Source organism: Eptesicus fuscus, chromosome 4 (assembly GCF_027574615.1).
Source record: "Eptesicus fuscus isolate TK198812 chromosome 4, DD_ASM_mEF_20220401, whole genome shotgun sequence".
Lineage (NCBI taxonomy): Eukaryota > Metazoa > Chordata > Mammalia > Chiroptera > Vespertilionidae > Eptesicus > Eptesicus fuscus.
This window is the reverse complement of record NC_072476.1, coordinates 33,556,725-33,578,867: the sequence shown is the minus strand read 5'-3', so window position 1 is coordinate 33,578,867 and position 22,143 is coordinate 33,556,725. Positions and strand designations below refer to the sequence as shown.

Below are 22,143 nucleotides of genomic sequence, written 5' to 3'. Positions count from 1 at the left end.
TCATGAATTAAAGAAAAAATTACTGTGTCAATTACAAAACATGTGAAAATAAGTAAAAATGAAGTTTCCATATACAAAAATTTGAAGAATATAGGCTAAAGCTGTACTCTGAAAGAAATTTATAGCCTTATCTATTTTTATCTCATATAAGGAAGATTGATAAATTGCTGAATTGTTCTGAATCATGAAATTAGAAAAAAAGAAATAAGGGGCTATAATGAGGCATTCCACATATGCTTACAGAAGAGGCTGTTCCCATTAGGCGCTCTCACAATTACTCCTTCACCAGATTCCATCCCACTCTGCTAGAGGCTGCTGCATGCTCCGGCAGGCCTGCCCCAGTTTTCTGCTTAGCACAGGCCTGCTTGCCTAAAAATCTACCATTTCAATAGGCATACTGTCTCTGTTGGTTATTACCACTGACAGGAATATCTTTTCATATTAATAAATATAATTGTATAAAATAAAAAAGAAATAAATCCTGAAATAAATAAAGAGAACAAATATCAAAGATACTAGCAGGAACAAATAAAATAGAATGGAGATTCATTTTTCTGATAATATGGCAGAACTAAGTATTCACACCAACCCTTACACTGAGAACCACTAAAAATTCTGAACAAAAAAACATCTTTAATGTTTTTGAAAAATAGATTTTTAAATAATTGAAGATCTAACTAAACAAGGAATTTTTATGTATTTATTTATTTTTAGATGAAAATCTAAGTGCAGGCAGGAATTTAAATAAATAAATGAAGCACTCAAGACACTTTTGCCCTGAGGTCATTTGCTCTTCCTTGAACATCTTATCTCTTATCTTTCTGGAGAATTCCTATTTTTTTCTTGAAACCCCGGATCAATTGTAACCGTCCTTAAGTGGATAGCCTGACCAGTTTCTTGAGGTACATATCTGTTTAGAAATGTCTGTCATATAATTGGTGCTGAACAAGCACCTGTTGGATGAGAGAATAAATAAATGAGTGGTAAACTGGAGAGGGTCATTGTGTCACAGGGACAATATTTAGAAAGAAGGATGTGGCTTAGTGTTGGTACAAGCTTCCCTGCTCTTATGTTTTCTTACCCTGCCAGCAGGGCCTCATCATGCAGAGTAGTCACATTCAGGTAACTTCCACTTGAGTGCCCAACTAAAGAGTTGCAAGGCAGGGTAGAGGGCTGAGCACAGAACCAGAGTTCACCCGAATCCACATTTCTGTACTGGCAGGTAGGCCCTCTTGTTCCAATTGACAAAGGGTCAACATTGCAAATCACAGTCTCTTCAATTCCCGTGGGTCCCCGGAAATACCCTCTAAAATCAACAGTGGCTCTTTTCTCTCTCCAGATTCTTCGCAGAACCCCAATGGCCTCGCTGGAGTGGATCAGCCGCACTTGCACCTGGGCCTGCCCAGCCCAAAGAAGGGGGAAGGACAGCAGGTAAGTGCCATTCTCCAGATCCTGGACATCCCCAGGGACCCCTGCCTTCAAGTCAGGACCCAGCAGCTGTGCCCGAAACAGATCCCCGCCATGGGTCTTGGGCCTGCCTCGATGGTCTCTGGCAACAAGGATGGCCTCCAGGTAGCCTCCCAGGACATAGCTGGCCTGCGCAGGACCCCTCAGGTGGTAGGTGGAGTTCTGGGGGCTGGTGGAGGCCAGTAGGTCCTTTTCTTCTCCTGGGCTTGAAGGCCAGTACAAAAGGTGGGTCAGGTTGCCAAACTCCTGGGAGACAGACTCCAAGAGGGAGGGCGATTCTGTGGGCTTGGGGGCAGATTTAGAGGCACAGCAAGGTGCTGGGGGACGAGGGCTGGTGCTGTCAGGCCAGGGCAACTTGAAGTAGAAGATCTGTGGGTAGAGAAAGGAGAATCTATCAATGGTTTATGTTCTATTCACTTTCTTTTAAGAAGGAGATTTCCACTCACCAAAACCAGTCCCCTCTGCCAGGAGTCCTATCCTGCCTGCACCAAGCTGTGTGTCACTCACTAGCCTAGTGTCTGAGTCATTATCAAGTCACTTAAAAGGAGCACCTCCGGTGAAGATGAAGTTATATCTGTGGCTCTCAACTGTATCCTTATCTCAGCCTTATTCCCTCCACTACCACCCTCATCCCCATGCAACATGCACAGAGATATATGCAGGCCTACATCTAATTGTCATATCTCTTACTTACCTCCCTGAACCTGGCATTCTGGTTAAGTGTCCTCTTTTTTCTTTCTATTCCCTCTCTCTAACATCTCACCCCCACCATCTCCAAACTAGATTTCCAAGAGAGAATTGGAGGTGGGCAAGTCCATTTACTTGGTGCTGTTGAGGGTTCAACAAGCAGGAGGTTAAACCGTCTCTTAGGGAGCTCCCTCTCTAATTGGGCTCAGTGGACAAAAGAAGCAATTCGACCACAGAAACTATTGGAAAAGTAAGAAGCTGTAGAAAGGCAGAGACAGAGGTGATGGCTGGAACAAGAACTGATCTATGGCAGATTCTTTTCTAGGAAGACATGGTGTTTGCTATGACAGAGACTCTCCTCCAGGGGCCCAGAGCTCTCTGGTATCATATTCCAAGAAACACAAAGTCACAAATAAGACCAGGAAGAGCAGTTGAAGGAGGCCTTATTTTGTGTCGTAGATATGAGAGTGGGTCTATGTGCCTGACCTATCAGATACTTACCTATACCCACCAATTGTCCCTTCTATTCAAGCAATGTGATTCAGAAAAGAAGCAACCCAGTGACACATCTCAAAGTCCATGGCAGCACATGGAGGGTGTGTTTGAGGCTGAAATCTCTGTTTTGATTGCTGGAGGAGAAAACACTCACAGGATTGGCTCCTCTCTGGGCTGGAGAGAAGCAGGGTTCAACATCATAGAATCTGGGCTCAGCTCCAGTATTATGTGGTTTCTTGGGATGCTTAGCCCACACAGGCCAGTGGTGTCTTGGAGGAAAGTATACCTGGTAAGGTGTCTGGTCCTGATGGGGCCTGTTTATAGACCCTCATCCTGGGCTGGGAGAATATCAGGGCAGCGCTAAACTGGCAGATCACAAGTCAGAATGGCTTCTTGTCCATCTTAACAAAGGACAGAAACGTGCCAGGGAACACGTCTCACATTCCCAGCAGCAGAGACTGTTTTGCCTCCTGTTGCTTGCAGCTTTGCCAGCACACAAAGTGTCCTGAAAATTTGAACTGACCAGCAAGAGTGGCCAAGGGTTCTGTTATAGCAAATTTGAACAGATTTGAGAAAGACCAAAAGTATCAGTTCAACATGAAAAGAATTATTAGTTGGGGGTGGTTACATGAAAATAATTATTAGCTGTCTTGTTATTCCTATGTCATATGCACATTACATATATTCTTTGACATGTGAAAAATATCCTATATAATAAAGAGGTAGTATGCAAATTGATCCTCACACCCTCAAATCACAAGATGGCCACTCCTACGTAGTCACAAGATGGCCGGCCCCATGTCATCACCAGATGGCCACCCCCATGACATCACAAGATGGCTGCCACAATATGGCTGCCCCCATGTCATCACAAGATGCCACCACAAGATGGCCACCCCCACATCATCACAAGATGGCTGGCAGGGGAGGGCAGTTGGGGGCAACCAGGCCTGCAGGGGAGGGCAGTTTGGGGGGGGGGGGACCAGGACTGCACGGGAGGGCAGTTGGAGGTGATCGGGCTGGCAGGGGAGCAGTTAGGTGTCAATCAGGCCAGCAGGGGAGTGGTTAGGGGCAATCAGGCAACCAGGCAGGCGAGTGGTTAGGAGCCAGCAGTCCTGGATTGTGAGAGGGATGTACAACTGCCGAGGGGTCCCAGATTGGAGAGGGTGCAGGCTGGGCTGAGGGACAAACAACCCCCCCCCCGCCCAGTGCACGATTTCATGCACCAGGTTTCTAGTTTCATAATAAAAACAAAAATTGTAAAAAATTCTCTGCTTAATTTCTCTTTAACCAAAAAGGAACTATAAAAATACAAATACAATCTGTCTAGATAGAAATAAAAAGAGAAAACTTCAGGAGTAACACCTTTAAGGTGGCGAATAGGAAGCCCTGACTCCTCTTTCCCCCATGAATTCACAGATTCAGCAACAATTCAGTAACTGGAAGGCTTTTATACCAGGTGAACATGAAAATAGACGTACCAAAAGTGGTAAGGAGATTCAGGACACCTCTGCTATAATGCAATATGATCAGGAAGAGAACCCCAGCTCCCAGCTTCTATCAGCTCAGTGTCCCAACTTTTCTGTAAAGATCTTCAGTGAACTGGTTTCTGGCCTGCCAGTTTGCAATGCTGATGAGACCAGCTCAATCTAGCTGCCTGGGAGAGAACAAGGACTACTAGCTTAAGCTGGTAGTCACCATAGCTCCTCCCCCTGGCTCAGCATGGCTCTCTATGCTGGTGAAAGAAGCCAGTCACAGAAAGACAAATATTGCATGATTCCTTTTATATGAAGAATCTAAAATTGTAAAATTTATGGAACTGAAGAAAGGTGTTTGCCAGATGGCAGGGAGAGGAATAAATGGGGAGTTACTAGTTAACAAGCATAAAATTTTAGTTAAGCAAGATAAATGAACTCTACAGGTCTGTTGTACAACATTGTATCTAAAATACTGTGTTGTATACTTTAAAAAATTGTTAAGCAGGCAGATCTCATGTTAAGAGATAATAAATCTTATAATAATAATATAAAATTTAAAAATATTTATTTTACTCAAAAGACACTATTAGAATGAAAAGCAGGCATGACACAGAGCTGGAGAAGATATTTGTACCATGCACAACAAATGAAGGAGCTTGTTTCCAGAATCTCTAAAGAATTCCTAAAGATTAATAAGAAAAGACAAACAACCTAATTAAAATGGATAGAACATACTTTAACAGCATTTCACAATAGAGGAAATTCAATGACCAATAAATATATGAATAGGTGCTTAGCTGAATTAGTAAGAAAAGGATTGCAAACTAAAACCACAATGAAATACCTTTAGATATTCAAAGAAAAGTTACAACTAAAAGACAAAACCAATGTTAGTGAGGATGTGAAGCAACTGAATCTCTCATATGTGCTGATGAGAACAAAAATTGGGAAAATCACTTTGCAACACTGTCAGTATGTTCGAAAGGTTAATGTTTGCATATCTTAGGACCAAGCAATTTAGCTGGTTGGTATATACTCAACAGAAAGGCATGCATATGTGCACCAGGCAATATTTAAAATAGTTCAAAATTGAACACAATCCAAGTGGCCATCAATAGTAGAATGGGTAAGTAAATTGTCATATATTCATACACTAGAGTACTAACATAAAATTAACAAATAATGGTTTTACACTATAACATGGATGACTCTCACAAAAACAATGGTGGCATTTGACCTCAGTTCTTGAGTTTGGCAAAGAAAGAATTCAGAGCCAAGAACTCTAGTGCAAGAAGTTTATTTAGAAAGTCACAGAGGTAGAAGAAGTGGGCTGCATGGACTCAGGAGACAAGTTACAGAAGCCAAAGGGCTATTGGGGCTTAGGAGCTAGAAAGTGAAGATACTGGTACATGCCTTGAGGAAGTAAGGGGACAGGAGGAAGGTACCATCAGAGAGAGACAGGGTGCAAGTGCACTGGGACCCTTGCCTTAAGGATTTTTATCTGTGTTCTAAAGACAGGGATTTTAGGGGAGGACTCAGGGAAGGATCACAATGCCCTGACCAAGATTATTCATCAGTTTTTAGTGGTGTCCTTTCAGGATTGGCTTCTACTGATGGGTCTGCACTATGATAGGAGGCCATTAGTCATTGCATCTGGTCCTGATGTCAGCCATGGCATCGCTTCTTCCGGTTTTGCTGTTTTTCTGCGTTTGGAGCTGAAGCACAACTGAGGCCTGGGTGTTATCTCTGGTTTGACCAAAACTCTGCCTTGATGGTCAACAGACCAGAGGCTTTGTTCCTAAGGTTATTTGATGCTGATCAGAACCTCATGGTCCTGAGGGCTTAATGCTTAAGGAGGTGGTCATGCAAGAGGGAAGGCAGCAGGTGAGGCCGGGTGCTGGATGAGGCCAGTGTGAAATAGCAATCTGTTTCACTTTCCCCATTCTACTTGCCAAGGAAGTTGCCTAGCTTCTTCCTCTCCTGCCTTTAAAATGAAAGAAGGCACACATAAAAGAATGCGTAGTACATGACTGCATTTCTATAAAATGCAAAATCAGGTAAAAATAAACTATAATGTTTATAGTTGGAAAGAAGAGAGGATGATAGTGATAGAGAAGAAGGCAAAAATGGAAGCTTCTGGGGTACTGGTAATTTTTATTTCTTGACTTGTGATGATTACACAGCTGTGTTATCTTTTATTTAATTGAGCACTTACGACTTATATATTTTCATGTATGTTATAATTCAACTTTTTTAAAAAGTGGAAGGTTTTGGCTGCTGCACCAAGATGTCTCACTCTCTCACAATGAACATTTACTCTGGAAATGAAATCAACACTTCATTTGGATCTGATTTTTAATGTGGACGAAAAGGGGCCACTTACTAAACCTGACCAGATCGGGGAGGCCTGCATGGTGAGCCTTACAAACTGAAAGTAACCAGAGAGTGAGACGGTATAAGGACTTGGACCCAAGAGTAGAAAAATACTCAGTGACCAGAAGCCAGTAAGATGCGGTAGCCAGAAGGAATATCAGATCTGAAGGTTACTACCCCACCACACTCTGCTCAAAGCAATTGCAGAATTTTGTCTCCCTTCTAAGAGCTTGCTTTTCCTGTCCTGACATGGAAAATTCCACAAACCTGCCTTTTCCCAAAAGCCTGTTGTTACTTTTTTCATGTAAGCCCACTTTGTCCCAGCTTATAAAAACAGCCAAGCAGACTCAGTCCCCAAGCTAATTCAGAAGACCTTCCTTCCTTTTGTGCTGTCTCTTTTGTGCTCAAACATAAGCCTAATAAATAAATCTGTCTGGAAATTTCTCTGGGGTTTCCTCTTGATTTCTATTTTGGGGAACTCAAGAACTCCAACACCGGTAACAATAGGATGATCTGAACATAAAAAATCCTAACTAAAAGCGAGTCGTGGCAGGTGGTGATATCCTAGGCTTACAGTTTCCTTGACAAAGGTCAATCTTTACTTTAAGTAAGCCTGTCTATTGTCTTTTTTGTTTGTTTGTTTAAAGTATTACATATGTCTCCTTTTTCTCCGATTGAACACCCGCTCCCACCCCTCAGGACAAGTCCCCAACGCCCCGTGTCTGTGTCCGTTGGTTATGCTAATATGCATGCAAGTCTATTGTCTTTTTGCATCTAAAATAACATACCCTTTGAGCCCTAGCCGGTTTGGCTCAGTGGATAGAGCATCGACCTGCAGACCCAAGGGTCCCAGGTTTGATTCCAGTCAAGGGCATGTACCTCAGTTGCAGGCTCCTCCCTGGCCCGGGGCCTGGTCAGGACATGTGAAGGAGGCAACCAGTTGATGTGTTTCTCTCACATCGATGTTTCTCTGTCTTTCCCTCTCTCTTCCACTCTCTCTAAAACCAATGGGAAGTGCTCGCTTCTGCAGCACATATACTAAAATTGGAACGATACAGAGAAGATTAGCATGGCCCCTGTGCAAGGATGACACGCAAATTCGTGAAGCGTTCCATATTTTTACGTACTCTGTTCACACCAATTGGTGCCTATGTTTTCTTATGAAGAAAAACCATAGCATTCCTTTTTTTAAAAAATTTCTTTATTGATTAAGGCATTACATATTTGTCCTCATCCCCCCCATAGCATTCCTTATACACACTGCTATGCCAGCAGTTTGGCCTTCAACAAGAACATACTGAAATGAAGCACTGTGCCCCTGTTCTGGCAAAGCTGCGCCCACCACCTGACAATCAGGATGCCTATCGGGCAGAATTTGGGTCCCTTGGACCCCTCCTCTGCTCCCATGTGGTCAAGGCCCGGGCTCAAGCTGCTCTGCAGGCTCAACAGGTCAACAGGACCACTCTGACCATCACTCAGCCCCGACCACGCTGACCCTTTCTCAGGCCCCTCAACCTGGCCCTCGGACCCCTGGCTTGCTGAAGGTCCCTGGCTCCATCGCACTGCCCGTCCAGACACTGGTGTCTGCACGAGCTGCTGCTCCACCTCAGCCTTCCCCTCCTCCAACCAAGTTTATTGTAATGTCATCGTCCTCTAGTGCCTCATCCACCCAACAGGTCCTGTCCCTCAGCACCTCAGCCCCTGGCTCAGGCTCCACCACCACCTCTCCTGTCACTACCACGGTCCCCAGTGTGCAGCCCATTGTCAAGCTGGTCTCCACTGCCACAGCTGCACCCCCCAGCACTGCCCCCTCTGGCCCCGGCAGTGTCCAGAAGTACATAGTGGTCTCTCTTCCCCCAACAGGGGATGGCAAAGGGGGCCCCACCTCCCACCCTTCCCCGGTCCCTCCCCAATCCTCAGCCCCTTCCCCACTTGGGGGCAGTGCCCTCTGTGGGGGAAAACAGGAAGCTGGAGATAGCCCCCCTCCAGCTCCAGGGACTCCAAAGGCTAATGGCTCCCAGCCCCCTGGATCTGGCTCCCCTCAGCCTGCCCCTTGATGCTGTCACACAACTGCCAGTCTTCTCTTCCCAAGATTCTCTGTCTCTCTCTCTACACACACACACACACACACACACACACACACACACACGGTGGAAGGAAGTAGTCATCTGCTTTCCTCACCTTAACTTTCTTTTTAGATATTGTACAGCCAGCTCCTCATAATAAAAGTTTGATTTGTAAAATAAATAAATAAATAAATAAATAAATAAATAAATAAATAAAATAAAACCAATGGGAATATATCCTCGGGTGAGGATTAACTGGGGGGAAAAAATTAAAATAACATACCCTTTGAATGTTTAAGCAACCCCCTTTTTCCAGACTCTCAGAGTACAATCTCATACCACTATGGCCACAGAACCTCTCATTGTCGTTTTTATTTAAAAAAATATTTATATATGTTTTTATTAATTTCAGAGAGAGGAAGAGAGAGATAGAAATGTTAGGTCTGAGGAATTCCAGAAGCCGATGCATGCAACCGATGGTGACGCAGATAACAGACTAGTGCACACACAAACGCTGGTCCCTTCCTGGAACCCGTGACGGACCAGTGCTCCAGGCAAACGATGGCGCAGATACTGGCTCCATTCCTGGAACCCCTGCCCGCGGAGGAAATTCCACCCCCTCAGCTCATGGTCCTGCGCCCTCACTGAACACCGGGATAAAAAGAGTGCCTCAGCTCCCGCCCAATGCCACTTCTCTGGCCCTACCCTCAGGACCGGTGAACCTCGCCCGGGAGAGCAAGATTAAAAGTTCTTCCTTTTGACCGGCCTGGACTCTCTGCTTTGTTCCCTGCCCCGCGAACCTCACAAGAAACATCAACGATGAGAGAGAATCAGCGATTGGTTGCCTCCTGCTCACCGCCCTCCTACAACTTAGGTATGTGACCTCCTGGTTCATGGATCAATGCTCAACCACTGAGCAACACCCCTCATTGTTACCTTGTTCCTCGAATGCCATGTCTACATGCTGTGTTAATTGTTAACTGTGGGGCACGGCTACAGTGTTTGGACACGTTCAAGACTTGGACTGATGAGAGGGCACAGTCCTCTCGTGGCCGCATGCAAGTCCCAGCTTGGAGGGCAGAGCCAACAGCTGTAATTGTGAGCTTGACCCTATGGTCCGAACACGTGGCCCCACGTGCCTAAGTGATAGAGGCTGCAAGTAAACAAAGCTCGATCAGGTGCATGTAATTGAGTAGGATCGAAACCCACGAGAATGTTGTCAACATCTTGACCACGCCCTTCCTTTGCCTCGTGGCATCGGCTATAAAATAAAGACACGGCTCGTAGTCCGTGGTGCTCTCTCTCCATCAGAGGAGCAGAGTCCCACCCAGACCCAGCTTTCATTCTCTTGTCTGTCTTTTCTCAATCCTTCACCGCCCCCTCTCAGGGCCACTGAACCTGGCTGAGCTGGCGTGGCACATAAGGCACGCTGGGGCTGAGTATGCCATGGCCGTGCCAGCCCGCCACAGTTAACCATCCTGTACCCACCAATTTAAAAGAAGTATGTGTCTCTCCATTTTATTCTTTTTTTTAAAAAAAATAGGTTTTTATTTTATTTTATTGATTTCACAGAGGGAGGAGGAGGGAGAGAGAGATAAAAACATCAATGAGAGAGAATCATTAATTGGTTGTGTCCTGCACAACCCCTACTGGGGATCGAGCCAGCAACCTGGGCATATGCCCTGACCAAGAATCGAACTGTGACCTTCTGGTTCATAGGTTGATGCTCAACCACTGAGCTATGCCAGCTGAGCTCTGTTTTATTCTTTATTCAATCTCAGAGATTTCCCTGCTTTGATTTCCTCCACCTCCCTAATTTACCACCAATGAATTTCATGTAAATCCTACCCCCCTTTCATGTAACATCTCCTCCTTTGATTCTAATGTATAAAGTAAGCTATAAAATGGCCATTCTCTGGAGCATTTTCTCAATCCATTGAGATTTTGCTTCCTGGCAATTGTCAGTTTGGCTCAAATAAATTCAGAAAAATTCTCTACAGGGTTGGACGTTTCTTTTGTCAACAGTAAGAAATTAGGGTTTCCATGCCAAACCCCTCCATATTTTTAGAATGAAGACCAATTTGTGAACTTGCTGTCCTGAGGTTGAACCACTTTTAAGAGAAACCAGAAATTCATATTTTCATGTGAAATCTCATACTGTTTAAATATCAATAACCCATTCAATAACCAATTGTTTTAAGCATGAGTTGAAACAGGCCAAACAAAATGCATTTATAGCTACATTAAGCCCCCAAACTCCAGTTATGATCTATGGACAAACAGGGAAATGCCTTCTCTTACAGGTATTCATAGCTTCTTGTCACAGCCAAGATTCTCCAAAACACCGCAGAGGTCACTCCAGCCAATTGCCCACTCTCCTTTTGGACAGGGATTTTTTTTTTTTCTCGAATCCCTGACTTCTTCTGTGCTTAAAAAGCAGGACTGGACACCACAGACTTCTATCTCTTTCTCATACACGGTGACAGAAAGGGTTAGAGAGCTAAGAACAATGTGAATTGCTCCCCTTCCCCTCCCTGGGGATTTCCCTGGAACAATCTCTTCTGGGTTTGTGTTTCTAACTCCTTAATAGACCCCACCACCCAACCGCTCACCCTTCTCCTAAGGGTGAGGTTTCACCTTGCAATTGCTGCCGCTGGAGTCACACTGGGGCAGAGGGAAGGAAACTGAGAGCTCCCTCAGTCCCCTCTCCCGGATTTCAGGCAGTAATCAATTCAAACTTGAGGTTGCACAAGGAGAGAACAAATGAGCCAGGGACAAGAGGTGGTGGAGCAAGGGGAGTACTCACCCAAGCCAGAAAGACCAACACCACAGTCAGAATCTTGCGTTGCCCCATGAATGAACCCATGGCAGTGTAGATTTTTCTCTGAAATAACCAGTAAGAACCATGGATCTAGGTGGAATATAAAATAAAAATTTAATAGGTCTTGTTAAGTTACTGAGTTACTTCTTGTAACTTTCCAAGAGAGGTACATGTTCTGCCTGATACTATAAACTATTCCAGACCCTGTGTCTTTCAAAATCCACCTTTCTAAGTCCTAGGTTTCCCCCAGAATTTTGAGTCTCTTTTTCTGGACTTTGAAACAATTGCAGCCTCCAGTGAGCAGCTTCCGGTAAGATTCCATTCTGGGATGCCACAGGTGCCTCTGAGTCTTTGCACTAATGACCTCTTTCACAATTGGTTTAGATAATATTTCACCACACCCCCCAAAACAACAGTGAGAGAACATATGCTGTCATTCACTTGTAAATTTTCATAAAATATATTTGGTGTTAATTGTAGTTCTTCTATTGATATATCATATCTCCAGAAGCAGGGATGGGGAAACTTTTCTTTTTTTTTTTAAATTTCTTTATTGATTAAGGTGTCACATATTTGTCCTCATCCCCCCATTCCCATCCCACACCCCTCCCCACGGATGCCCCAACCCCCTGTTGAACTTAACCATTGGGTAGGCTCATATGCATGCACACATGTCCTTTGGTTGATCTCTCCCCCCTTCCCCAACCTCCCCTATCCTCCCTCTGAGGCCCGATAGTCCGATCGATGCCTCCTTGTTTCTGGTTCTGTTCTTGTTCATCAGTCTATGTTGTTCATCATTTCCCCTAGATGAGCGAGATCATGTGTCACTAGAGATATACTTATAAGAACTGAATGTGAGACGAGCAATAATAGTTATGCTGACAGGCAAATGAATCAGTCTGTAGTGAGTTTCTTTCTGGACCAACAGTTCTTTTGAGACCCAATTTCAATGTTCACCAGTTCCTTATGTGTACATGTCAGCACTGACCCCTCAGCTCTGGATGGTGGACAAATGGTGGTAACGGAGGTCCGACTCTCTCTGGTTTGGTCTCGGCCGGACCCAGGGGCACGGCTTCACCCGGACTCAGGGGCACGTGGCCTCACCCAGACCCAGGGGGTGCGTGGCCTCACCCAGACCCGGGACCCAGCCTCACCCGGATCCAGGGGCACACAGCCTCACCCGGACCCGGGATCCAGCTTCACCCGGACCCAGGGGCGCGTGGCCTCACCCGGGCCTGGGCCCCAGCCTCACCCGGATCCAGGGGCACATGGCCTCACCCGGACCCAGGGGCACGTGGCCTCACACGGGCCCAGGACCCAGCCTCACCCGGATCCAGGGGCACACGGCCTCACCCGGACCCGGGATCCAGCTTCACCCGGACCCAGGGGTGCGTGGCCTCCCCAGGACCCAGGGGTGCGTGGCCTCTTTCAGACCCAGGGGCGTGTGGCCTAACCTGGACCTAGGTGCGCGCAGCCTCATTCGGACCCGGGACCTAGCCTCACCCGGATCCAGGGGCACATGGCCTCACCCGGACCCGGGATCCAGCTTCACCCAGACCCAGGGGCGCGTGGCCTCACCCGGGCCCGGGACCCAGCCTCACCTGGATCCAGGGGCACACGGCCTCACCTGGACCCGGGATCCGGCTTCTCCCGGACCCAGAGGCGCGTGGCCTCACCCGGACCCAGGGGCATGTGGCCTCACCTGGATCCAGGGGCACACGGCCTCACCTGGACCCAGGGGCGCGTGGCCTCACCCGGGCCCGGGACCCAGCCTCACCCGGATCCAGGGGCACACAGCCTCACCCGGACCCAGGATCCAGTCGAACCCTGAACTTGAACCCTGAGCCACGCGGGACGTAGAAAGGGGTTCACTACAAACTGGAACCCAAACATGGGACACTACAGGCCCTGGCCAGTGTGGCCCAGTGGGTTGGAGTGTTGTCCCATACACCAAAAGGTGCAAGAGGCAACAGAATGATGTTTCTCACATCGATGGTTCTCTTTCTCTCTCTCTCTCTCTTCCTCTCTCTAAAATCAATTTTTTAAAAAGTGAAGGTGTGTGTATCTATGCTATTTATGAAAATTTCAAATCACAGGGGAGTATAAGGAAATAACAACAAAACTCCCACCACTCAGCCCTATCACATTGTAGCACTTTGATTTTGGGTAATGTTGAGGCAATATGACCCCAACTTGTTCTTAGTTTGCAAGTTTCTTTTTTCTTCTCAACCTCTTTATTTTACAAATGAAGATATGAGGCCCAGAAAGGTTATGACCTCTTCAAAAACACACAGCTAGCTGAAATGTTGCAGAGCTTACATACAGATCAAAAGTTTCCTGATACCCCATTTTCTTTCAACTTTCCCTCTCATGTTTTAATTATTTTTCTGTTCTTTGTGTCCTATTAATTCCTTTTTATTGTAAGTTTCTTTTTTTTTTTAAATTTGTGTCAGTTTCAGATGTACAGTGTGGTGTTTAGACAATCTTATATTTTATAATGTTCCTCCCAATATTTCCAGTACCCACCTGGCACTGTACATATTTATTACAATATTATTGACTATATTTCCTATACAGGTGACCGTTTTATAACTACCAATTTGTACTTCTAAAACCCTTCATCTTTTCATCCCCAGACCTCTCCCATTTGGCAACCATCAGTCTGTTCTATGTATCTATGAGTCTGTTTCTATTTTGTTTGTTCATTTATTTTGTTCTCTAGATTCTAGATATATGATAAGTGGAATTATATGGTATTTGTCTTTCTCTAATTGATTTATTTCACTTACCATAATACTTTCTAGGTCTATCTTTGTTGTTGCAAATAGTAAGATTTCATTCTTTTTATGATATTTTAATAAAATATTGTCTCCTGCTACTTTCCTAAATTCATTTATTAATTCTAATAGTGTGTGTGTGTGTGTGTGTGTGTGTGTGTGTGTGTGTGTGAAATCTTTAGGGTTCTCTATATACTGTATCATGTCATCTGCAAATAATGTAGCCTCCATGTCTTTGTTATTTAGCCTCCATGTCTTTGTGTTTTCAGTTTACTTATTCCTTTTCAATTTGGATGCCTTTTATTTCTTTGTGTGTTTTCAGTTTACTTCTTCCTTTTCAATTTGGATGCCTTTTATTTCTTCTTCTTGCCTGATTGCTGTGGCTAGGATTTCTGTACTATGTTGAATAAAAGTGATGAAAGTGGACATCCCAGTCTTATTCCTGATTTTAAGGGAAACACCTTTAGTTTTTCTCTCCATTGACTATGATGTTAACTCAGGGTTTGTCATATATGGCCTTTATTATGTTGAGGTATGTTCCCTCTATTCCCATTTTGCTGAGAGTTTTATCATAAATGGGTGCTGGATTTTTTGTACCTATTGATATGATCATGTGATTGTTATCCTAAACTTTGTTTATGTGGTGTATCATGTTAATTGATTTGCAGATATTGTACCAACCTTACATCCCAGGAATAAATCCCACTTAATCACAGTGTATGATCTTTTTAATGTACTGCTGAATTCAGCTTGCTAATATTTTATTGAGGATGTTTGTATCTATATTAATCAGAATGTACTTTCTTTTTTATTTTTTATTATTTATTTATTTATTTTAATATATTTTATTGATTTTTTACAGAGAGGAAGAGAGAAGAATAGAGAGTTAGAAACATCGATAATAGAGAAACATCAACCAGCTGCCTCCTGCACAACCCCCACTGGGGATGTGCCCGCAACCAAGGTACATGCCCTTGACCAGAATCGAACCTGGGACCTTTCAGTCCGCAGGCCGACGCTCTATCCACTGAGCCAAACCGGTTTCAGCTATACTTGCTTTTTTTAAAAAAAATATTTTTAAATTTATTTCAGAGAGGAAGAGAAAGGGAGTGAGAGATAGAAGCATCAATGTTGAGAGAGAATCACTGATCGGCTGCCTCCTGCACACCCCACACTGGGGATGGAGTCCGCAACCTGGGCATGTGCCCTGACCAGGAATTGAACCGTGACCTTCTGATTCATAGGTCAACACTAAACCACTGAGCACACTGGCAGGGCAGAATTTACTCTTTGTAGTGATTTATCTGGTTTTGGAATTAGGATAATGCTGGCCTCGTAAAATGAGCTTGGGAGTCTTCCCTCCTCTTGAATTTTTTGGAATAGTTTGAGAAGGATAGGTATTAATTCTTCTTTGAGTGTTTGGTAAAATTCACCTGTGAAGCCATCTGGTCCAGACTTTTGCTTGTTGGGAGCTTTTTATTATTATTATTTCAATTTTGTTGGTTATAATTGTTCTGTTCAGATTTTCTGTTTCTTCTTGGTTCAGTTTGGAAAGATTGTGTATTTCTAGGAATTTATTCATTTCTTTCAGATTGTCCAACTTACTGACATATAGTTGTTTATAATATTTTTTCATAATCTTTTGTATTTCTATAGTGTCAGTTATTCTCTTTCATTTCTGATTTTATTTATTTGGGTCCCCCTCCCCCCTCTCTCTTTGGATGAGTCTGGTTTAGGTTTATCAATCCTTTTCACCTTTTGAAAGAACCAGCTCTTGGATTCATTGATCTTTTGTATATTTTAGACTCTATTTTATTTATTTCCACTCTTATCTTCATTATTGTCTTACTTCTACTCACTTTGGGTTTTGTTTGTTGTTCTTTTTCTAGTGCCTTTATGTGTAAGGTAAGATTGTTTACATTATAATTTTCTTGTTTCCTCTGTAAGCCTGTATTGTTATGAGTTTTCCTCTTGGGACTGCTTTCACTGTGTCCCATAGATTTGGTGTTGTTGTGTTTTCATTTTCATTTGTCTCAAGGTATCTTTGATTTTTTTTCTTGATTTTATTGTTAACTCATTCATTGTTTTGTAGCCTCCATGTCTTTGTTATTTAGCCTCCATGTCTTTGTGTGTTTTCAGTTTTTTCTTATAATTGATTTCTAGTTTCATACCATTGTGGTCACAAAAGATGCTTGATATGATTTCAACCTTATTAAATTTATTGAGACTTGTTTTGTGCCCTAACATGTGGTCTATCCTAGAAAATATTCCATGTCCACTTGAAAAGAATGTATATCCTACTGCTTTGGGGTAAAATGCTCTGAAAAAATATCCATTAAATCCATCTGGTCTAATATGTCATTTAAGGCCACTGTTTCCTTGTTGATTTTCTGTCTGGAAGATATATCCAGTAATGTCAAGGATAATTAAAATCTCCTACTATGTCTGAATTATTGCTGATCTCTCCCTTTATGTCCATCAAGATTTGCTTTATGTATTTAGGTGCTCCTATGTAGGGTGCATAAATGTTTACAAGGATTATATCCTCTTGTTAGATGGATCCCTTTATAATTATGTAATGTCCTTCATTGTCTCTTATTATAGCTTTTGTTCTAGTCTATTTTATGTGATAGAAATATTGCTACTCCAGATTTTTTTCATTTCTGTTTGCATAAAATATATTTTTCCATCTCTTTGCTTTCAGTCTGTATATGTCTTTCGTTCTAAGGTGGATCAATTGTAGACAACATATATATGAGTTTCCCTCTTAGGACTGCTTTCACTGTATCCCATAGATTTGGGGTTGTTGTGTTTTCTTATTCATTCAGATACCCTATGTCTTTTTTTAGAATTAAAAGTATAATTTTATTTAGATGTTGCTTGTACATAATCTATAGTAAGATATACAAACAGATAAAAATTGCATAATAAGAGGTTTTTAAATACCACTTTAAATTCTGTTTACAACAGCATTGGTAATACTGCAGGATGACAGATATAGTACTATGGTTTAGAGAGAAAAAAAGTACTCGCTACTCTGGCTGATACATTTCCACTAGTCTTTAGTGGATTAAAAGTGGCTAGGATTCACAAGCTAGCCATTTGGTGCTCAGAAAAGATTTTGATATTCTAAAAACTGAAATGAAAATGTTAATTCCTTAACAATATACTTTTACTAAAAAAATATAAGTATACCAATATTATGATTTAGTTTGGGGCTATCAATAGAAAATCAACCATATCATGTTTGTGTTGCTAATGTGTGATACTGAGTGGTCTGGTCCTCTCACCTCCTCTGTGTAATTTATATGAGAAAAAAGTTTATAAAAAAATTAAACTAAGATCTTAACAGTGGTCTTAAAATATTCAGTAAATCATGTTTTAAACAGATGTGCTGTCATCAGCCTTTATTGTTCCATTTATGGAGTACAGGTAGAATAGATTTAGCATAATTCTTAAAGGCCCTAGGAATTTTGGAATGATAAATGAGCACTGGCTTCAACTTAAAGTCACCAGCTGCATTAGCCCATAACAAGAAAGCCATTCTGTCCTTGGAAGTTCTAAAGCCAGGCATTGACTTCTCTCTAGCTATGAAAATCAGCATCTTCTTCTAATACAGTGGTTCTCAACCTTTCTAATGCCGCGACCCTTTACTACAGTTCTTCATGTTGTGGTGACCCAGGTTGAGAACCGCTATCAGGGTCACCTAAGACCATCGGAAAACACAGATATTTACATTACGATTCATAACAGTAGCAAAATTACAGTTATGAAGCAGCAACGAAAATAATTTTATGGTTGGGGGTCACCACAACATGAGGAACTGTATTAAAGGGTCGCGACATTAGAAAGGTTGAGAACCACTGTTCTAATACAAGACCTTCATCTACATTAAAAATCTGTATTTTGGTGTAGTCAACTTCATTAATTATCTTAGCAAGATTTGAATAACTTGCTGCAGCTTCTACCTCAACACTTGCTGCTTCACCTTGTACTTTTATATTATGGAAACACCTTCTTTCCTTAAACCTCATGAACCAACTTCTGCTAGTGTTGAGAAATGTTCCTTCTACAGCTTCCTCAACTTTCTCAGCCTTCATAGAATTGAAGAGAGTTAGGGACTTGCTCTGGATATGCTTTGGCTTAAGACCGTGGTCGGCAAACTGTGGCTTGCGAGCCACATGCAGCTCTTTGGCCCCTTGAGTGTGGCTCTTCCACAAAATATCATAGCCTGGACGAGTCTATTTTGAAGAAGTGGCGTTAGAAGAAGTTTAAATTAAAAAAATTTGGCTCTCGCCGAACCGGTTTGGCTCAGTGGAGCGTTGACCTGCGAACTGGGGGGTCCCGGGTTCAATTCCGGTAAGGGGCATGTACATTGGTTGCAGGAGGCAGCTGATCAATGTTTCTCTCTCATCGATGTTTCTAGCTCTCTATCCCTCTCCCCTCCTCTCTGTAAAAAATCAATAAAATATATATTTTTTAAAAATTTGGCTCTCAAAAGAAATTTCAATCATTGTACTGTTGATATTTGGCTCTGTTGACTAATGAGTTTGCCGACCACTGGCTTAAGGGAATGCTGTAGCTGGTTGAATCTTCTATTCAGGCCACTAAAACTTTCTCCATATCAGCAATAAGGCTGTTTTAGTTTCTTATCATTCATGTGCTCACTGGAGTAGCACTTTTAATTTTCTTCAAAAACTTTTCCTTCCCCTTCACAAATTGGCTGTTTGGTGGATGAAGCTTAGCTTTTGGCCTGTCTTAACTTTTGAGAAGCTTAATCATTTCTAGCTTTTCATTTATAAGTCTTCCTTTCACTTAAATACTTAGAGACCATTGTAGAGCTATTAACTGGCCTAATTTCAATATTATTGTGTCTCAGGGAATAGGGAGTCCTGAGGATAAAGAGATGGGGAAATGGCTAGTTAATGGAGCAGGTATATATACATTTATTGATTAAGTTCACCATCTTATATGGTTACGGTTTATGAATTCATGCACCAGTGGGGTCCCTCGGCCTGGCTTGTGGGATTGGGCCAAAACTGGCTCTCCAACATCCTCTGAGGGGTCCCAGATTGCAAGAGGGTGCAGGCCAGACCGAGGGACCCCACCGGTGCATGATCAGGGCCAGGGAGCAATGCGGGAGGTTGGCCAGCTAGGGAGGACCTGCAGGAGGGCTCCAGGGCATGTCTGGCCCCTCTCGCTCAGTCCCCATCGGCCAACCCCAGCAGCAAACTAACCTACCAGTTGGAATGTCTGCCCCCTAGTGGTCAGTGAATGTCATAGCGAGCAGTTGAGCTGCCTTAGCATGTCATTAGCATATTACACTTTGATTGGTTGAATGGATGACGGGATGACTGGATACTTAGCATATTAGGTTTTTATTATATAGGACAATAGAGATCACTGATCACAGATCACCATATCATCTATCTATATAAAAGCTTAAGCAACTGTCGCAACCAAACGGACAACCGAACAGGCTGCATGGGGCGACCAGGCTGGCAGGGGGGTTAGGGAGGGGCGACCAAATGACCAAGCAGCAGGCTGCGTGGGGCAACCCGGCCGGTGAGGGACAACCAAACAACCGAACAGCAGGCTGCATGAGGTGACCAGGCCGGCAGGGGAGGGCAGTGAGGGGCGATCAGGCAGGCAGGCAGGTGAGCAGTTAGGAGCCAGTGGTCCAGGATTGTGAGAAGGATGTCCGACTGCCGGTTTAGGCCTAAACCGGCAGTCGGACATCCCCCAAGGGGTTGCGGATTGGAGAGTGTGCAGGCTGGGCTGAGGGGACCCTCCCCTTCCCATGCACAAATTTCGTGCACCGGGCCTCTAGTCTTTAATAATAAAAGCATATTATGCTAATTAGACCGGATGTCCTTCCAGGCGACCTTCTGGATGAAGCTGGGGCTCTGAGAGAAGCCTGGGTCCCGGGTGCCTGCCGGCGGCTGGAGGGAAGCCCGGGTCCTGGGTGTCAGAGAGGGAAGCTGGTGCCGGCAGCCAGGGGAAGGAAGGCCTACTCTCGCATGAATTTCATGCATCAGGCCTCCAGTATATAATAATAATGAAAATATTTGAAATATTACAAGAATTACAAAATATGAAAGAGAAAAAACGAAGTGAGCAAATGGTGTTGGAAAAATGGTACTGATAGACTTGATCAATGCAGGGCTGCCACTAAACTTGAATTTGTAAAAAAATGCAATATCTGCAAAGTACATTAAAGTGAAGCACAATGAAACTAACAAAAATTATACTAAAATACATATAGGGGAAACACTGGGGACAATTTATAATAACCTTACAATATACTACTTTAAAATGTAGAATTCATAAATATAAAATTATATTAATTATTTTCTTCATTTATTCTGGTAAATACTTTTTGAAAATAAAAACTGAAAATCCAAAATATTAACTTTTTCTTTTTTATATAATACCTAATTAGAAAAAGCCTAGATTTAAAATTTAGAATTAAATTTTGAGAAAAATACTGCAAAAATATTCTAAATAGAATTTTAGTTCTTTACCATTCTTTTAAAGGTTACATAACACATTAGAGCAAACGTTTTTCTCAATAGTCATAAAACCAAGTTGAAAACAACTTTTTGATTAAACTATAGGAAGACAACTAATAACTGAGGAAGGAGAGTAAGAATCTAGGAAAATTCCTAGGTGAGTGAAATCAGAAAATGGAGATAAAATAATTAAATAAGGCCAAACAATCAGCTAGTTAATCATAAGACCTCATCTTCCTTAGCAAAAAAAACACTTGAGAGCAAATAGTTTATACCTCTCCTCCTTAAGTACGGAATAAATAGCTAAATTGCCCTAGTCAAGGAGATAGATAACAGAGACCCAATTAATGCCATTTGTGCCAGCAAAACCCAAGGACAGATGAGGTCAGGGGAACAAATAACAATAAAAAACAAAAACAATTAGAGCCAGACGTACCCCAGATGGCAAAGCAGTAAAGCTGACCAAAGAATAATCCCAAACTCCCCAGTACACTCATTTTGATGCATCAGCATATTAAAGAGCTCACCTGGAAAGCTGATGAATATTCTGCTGAAGCTCTCCCCTGCGACCTCCCCGAAGATCCTCCCACCTTCCACACCCTCCCCACCACCCGCTGCCCTGCATAAGAGAGAGAAAAACCCTCCAGGCAAAAGATGCCAGTGCTGGATCTCTCTCTGGAGCATGCCCATGCCTTTCTTCCCTCTCAGGCATGCATCTTTACTCTTCTCTCCTAAATTCTAAGGGTCCCCATAAGACTTCCAACCAGGGGAACAATGGGCAGCAGCAGCTTGTCCTGGACTAATCCCCTGAACCTGTCTCCAAGGTCCCTTTTCTCTAACTTTTCAGTGAGCTGACAGCAGCTCAGTGTGGCCCACTTCTTCCTTATAACATTTCTAGAGAGCCAAGGTAGAGCACTGCCTAGGCTCTCTCCTGTTGCTTCTTCTATCCTAAGCCTTTCAGTTAGTTAAAAGCAGCCCTGCCTTGGCTCATACGTCTGTCACTGTGTCTCTTACTTCTCAGTGAGTCCATGCAGCCCAGTGTGGCCCACTTCTTCCCTATAGTGTTCCTTGATAGATCCTCCCTTCCCTCAACTGATGGATGGAGTATGACGTAACCTGCACCTGTGGCCTGGACATTCTTGAGCACTTAACCAGGCACCTTATATGGACTATACATTGAACCACCAGTCAGCACCTGCCAAATACCCTAAGCCCTTGATTCCTAAGTACCTAAGTGCCTAATCATGTGCCTTATATGAAACCACCAATCAGCGAGTGCGAAGTACCCTAAGCCCCATCCATCCCTTCCCATTTCTCCCCTCAAAAGGCGTGTTCCCCTCTGCACATGTTACTACTCTCCCCTATCGAGACAGCCCGGCAGGGGTCCTTCTCCTCTAATAAAGCCTGTAGTCCTGGTTTTCGGTCCTCTTTATCAGCTTTCACTTGGTGCCAAAGTCTGGGAGAGGT

The 22,143-nt window shown here is 43.3% G+C and overlaps 1 protein-coding gene and 1 non-coding gene across 4 annotated transcripts in view; one reads left to right on the top strand and one right to left on the bottom strand.

Moving 5' to 3' along the window:
• Positions 1 to 22,143, bottom strand: part of LOC103286233 (NXPE family member 3-like) — a 53,677-nt gene that overhangs the window by 16,630 nt on the left and 14,904 nt on the right. For all 3 annotated transcript variants that reach the window (XM_054714899.1, XM_054714900.1, XM_054714901.1), the window contains 2 exons: positions 11,373 to 11,477; positions 1,082 to 1,836 (listed from right to left, as the gene is read on the bottom strand). In XM_054714899.1, the coding sequence (XP_054570874.1) occupies positions 1,082 to 1,836; positions 11,373 to 11,477 (860 nt within the window). The remainder of the gene's footprint in view (positions 1 to 1,081; positions 1,837 to 11,372; positions 11,478 to 22,143) is intronic.
• On the top strand, positions 7,515 to 7,621 carry LOC114231607 (U6 spliceosomal RNA). Its single transcript, XR_003617594.1, has one exon. It is a non-coding gene; the product is annotated as a U6 spliceosomal RNA (small nuclear RNA).